Raw genomic sequence first — 3442 nt, forward strand, 5'->3', positions numbered from 1 at the left:
AAAAAAAAAAAAAAAAAAAGCCTACAATCTGGTACCACATGCACCATATTGTGTGACCTTGAATGATGCTATTTTAATTATTCTAACTTTCAAAAACATATTGTTTCTCTCATATTCAGTTTTGATATTTTATCTAGTTTGGACTATTTTCATCTTAAATGACACATTTTATCTCCTAATTTATAAATTCTTCATCTTTTTGCATTTTTAATTTTTTGCTACCCTCTATCAAACTTCTTTTCCTTGTATTACTTTCATTTCACTTTCCCCTAGGCCCTCCACTTTTCCTTTACTCCTCAATTTAAATGTTTATCACCTTTTCTGCTTTCTCAAAGGTTTACTGTTTAATATGAGTAATACTCTTTGATACACAAAAATATTTCCAGAGCTGATGAAAGAGCAGCTCAGCTACCTCTTACATAAGGAAGGGCCAGGTCTCCAACCTGGAGCTCCACCCTCGATCCAGTCCAAACCATGGCAACATAAGGGGGGGCTAGCTTATGCTCATTAAAATTTGACAAATAGAAGTTAAACAGGTTTCTTTATGGAAAGGGGTCTCTGATCCTTTAATAACAAGAGGCAGATATGAGCTATTTCCCAAATGTGTTTAACCAGCACGTGTTTTTTATTTGCTTTTTTTTCACAGAAAAGGTTCCAGGGAGCAATGTTTTTTGCAACCTACATTAAGAAATGATGAATTACAAACTTCTGAAGTGAAAACAATGTTTTGCTGACTCTTATTAAAGGTTACTTCTGCCAAAGGAACCAACCCACCTCACAGGTAAGGCTTTAGTCGTTTGCTCCGGCAGTTCAGGCGGGTTCACGAACATCAGCTTCAGGAGCAGTTCCAGATATCCAATATGTCTTGCCAGTCTAGTGCTGAGGACCCAGGCCCAATTCCAACTCTCTCCTTCCCTTCGTCCACCAAAGTAAATGACAACTGAAATTCACAGTTGTGGAAAAGATCCCAAACAGTCATTAGCCAAACAGTTTCTTTTCTCCAAACTTACATTACTTTTTGTGGTCCCCATACTACTTCCTAACCACTTCTCCAAGACTTCAGTAACCTCCCATAAGATACAAGAGGCATATGAAGCCTGGAAAGTAAACTGACTTAACACTAACCGAAGAAACGTAACCAGAAATACACTGCCTTAAACAGAAACACATCTGCAGTTCGGATCCAAATGCAAATGACTTGGGTTTGTCAGTATTTGCCACTGGTGAAGCCACCAGTTCCTCTAACAGGAGATCTATTTCTATTCTTGCAACTGAAGACACCCTCAAGAACAGGGATTATATCTTTTTACTTTGCTGTTAACATAAAATAAAAATTACAGTCTTGGTCAAAATGCTCAAGAGCCTGCCAGTGACTGTGGAGCCTTCTTTTCCAGAAAGATTTAAATTTAAATCATTAACATATAAAAGGCTACCTAAAAAACACAAACTGTGTAACTTAAATTTTCACTCATAGTAATCTGAAATGTAAAAACATTAACATATGAAAGGGTAAGTATAATAAATCAGAGCCTAGCTTCAATATTTACTAGTACACTGGTTTAGATGCTACTCCAGCCAAGTCATGGACAATGTTCCTCGAGGCCAATTCATAAAATAACAGAAAGATCAATTTTCTCACCCACTTATAAAATCACACACAGGTTTTCAGGGACAGATATAAATAACGTTTTAGTTAAATGGGTCTTGATATTTTCTCCATTTTTTAAAAAAGACAAAAAGCAAAGACTTACTAAAGAATATATATAAGAGAGCCAAGAAGCTCAGAGACACTGCGATGCCGAGATTCGGGTCGACCGTGAAAGCAAACAGCAAGCCAAACCCTCCGCAAAGCAGCAGGGTGAGAAATACAATGAGCCACGAAAACTGGAAAAGAGGTTCAATCTGCTGCCCCGCAAAAGTCTTCATTTCATCTGAAAGAGAAATTAATACGGAAACCTCATTTCTACTTTATGCAAGAAATACAACTTTTAACTCAATTTGCAGTGTTCACATTTTCAACATAAACATTTATTGGGCCCTTACCAGGTCCCCAGATACAACACTGCTACTTACTTACCATCTTAACCCCTGTTCTCCTGCCAAATATAAGCATCTCGTTCCCCAGGGCACAGCTCCCCCTGTATTAACCAGTCCCCTGCTTCACACGAGGATGCACAAAATCCCTTTTCCTATTCTTTCATGTTCTCCCCTCTGTCAAGATTCCGATTTTTTGTGTGTGTGGTTTTTATTACACAGAGAACAAGGTATTGATTCCATATGCAAAAATGAAAACAATACTCTGTCTTCAAACTACATCTCTCCACCATTCCTCTTCTCTCCCTCACCTCTTCTCCCTCCAATCACTTCCGAGAATACAGCTATTAAACGTGTGTAGTGAGCCCGAATGAGCCCACCTCAGCAAGTCATTCTTTGTGTAAAAACATGGGGAAATTTTACAAGCAGTACTGAAAATTGTCCCTGAAAATTGAGTAAGATTCTGCCAAGCAAAAAGGGGTGTGCTGTTTCCTAATTACTTCTCCAAGACATCAGTTCACCTCCCATAAGATACGAAAGGTAGGCTCGGCGCCTGTGGCTCAAGTGGCTAAGGTGCCAGCCACATACACCTAAGGTGGTGGGTTCAAATCCAGCCAAGGGCCCACCAAACAACAATGACGGCTGCAACCAAAAAAATAGCTGGGCATTGTGGCAGGCGCCTGTGGTCCCAGCTACTTGGGAGGCGGAGGCAGGAGACTCGCTTGAGCCCAGGAGTTAGAGGTTGCTGTGAGCTGTGATGTCATGGCACTCTACCCAGGAGGACAGCTTGAGGCTCTGTCTCAAAAAAAAAGATACAAAACGTATATGAAAAATGGAAAGTGACTGACTTAACACTAACAGTTGAGTTGCCCGCCAGAGGTGGTGCTGTGTGAATGCATAAGTTTGTGGGGGCCTAGAAACTCAAAGGTTTCTTTTAGAAAGAAAACTCAAATGACCACGTGGAGGTTCAACCAGAGGACACTAAAACCATAACAAGTTCACGTCAGTAAAGCATGTAACACGCACACTCATACAAAAAGCGCTGCCTTTTTCTTCACTTCAGAGAAAGTCCCAGAGAACACTTTGTTATATACAGTCTTTACCTTCTAGTTTCTTGAGTAAGAAAGATTTCCCACTTCCCCACTGTGCGTACAACCCCACACAGATGGGCGGCTGCATGGTGGGCTCGCTGAGAATGTCCGCCAGGGCGCTGCTGTATAAATCATAGCCCAGCATGTCACCGTCTGTTTCGGTAGGAGACAAGTGCCCTGTAATTGGAAAGACAAGACATCCTTACATTAAACAGTGGCGTTACTCTTAGAAAGTAAGACCCGGCTTGGCGCCTATAGCTCAACCGGCTAAGGTGCCAGCCACGTACACCTAAGGTGGCGGGTTCGAATCCCCAGCC

General features: G+C 41.1%; 1 protein-coding gene across 1 annotated transcript in view; it reads right to left on the bottom strand.

The window, feature by feature from the left end:
- The window catches only part of KIDINS220 (kinase D interacting substrate 220), a 133687-nt gene that overhangs the window by 69476 nt on the left and 60769 nt on the right, over window positions 1-3442 (bottom strand). Inside the window, exons 14-16 of the mRNA XM_023511805.1 lie at window positions 3138-3302; window positions 1752-1931; window positions 775-940 (exon numbers count right to left, since the gene is read on the bottom strand). Coding sequence (XP_023367573.1) covers window positions 775-940; window positions 1752-1931; window positions 3138-3302 — 511 coding nt within the window. The remainder of the gene's footprint in view (window positions 1-774; window positions 941-1751; window positions 1932-3137; window positions 3303-3442) is intronic.

Source organism: Otolemur garnettii, unplaced genomic scaffold, assembly GCF_000181295.1.
Source record: "Otolemur garnettii isolate 467f Iridium unplaced genomic scaffold, OtoGar3 scaffold00022, whole genome shotgun sequence".
In the NCBI taxonomy this organism is placed as follows: Eukaryota; Metazoa; Chordata; class Mammalia; order Primates; family Galagidae; genus Otolemur; species Otolemur garnettii.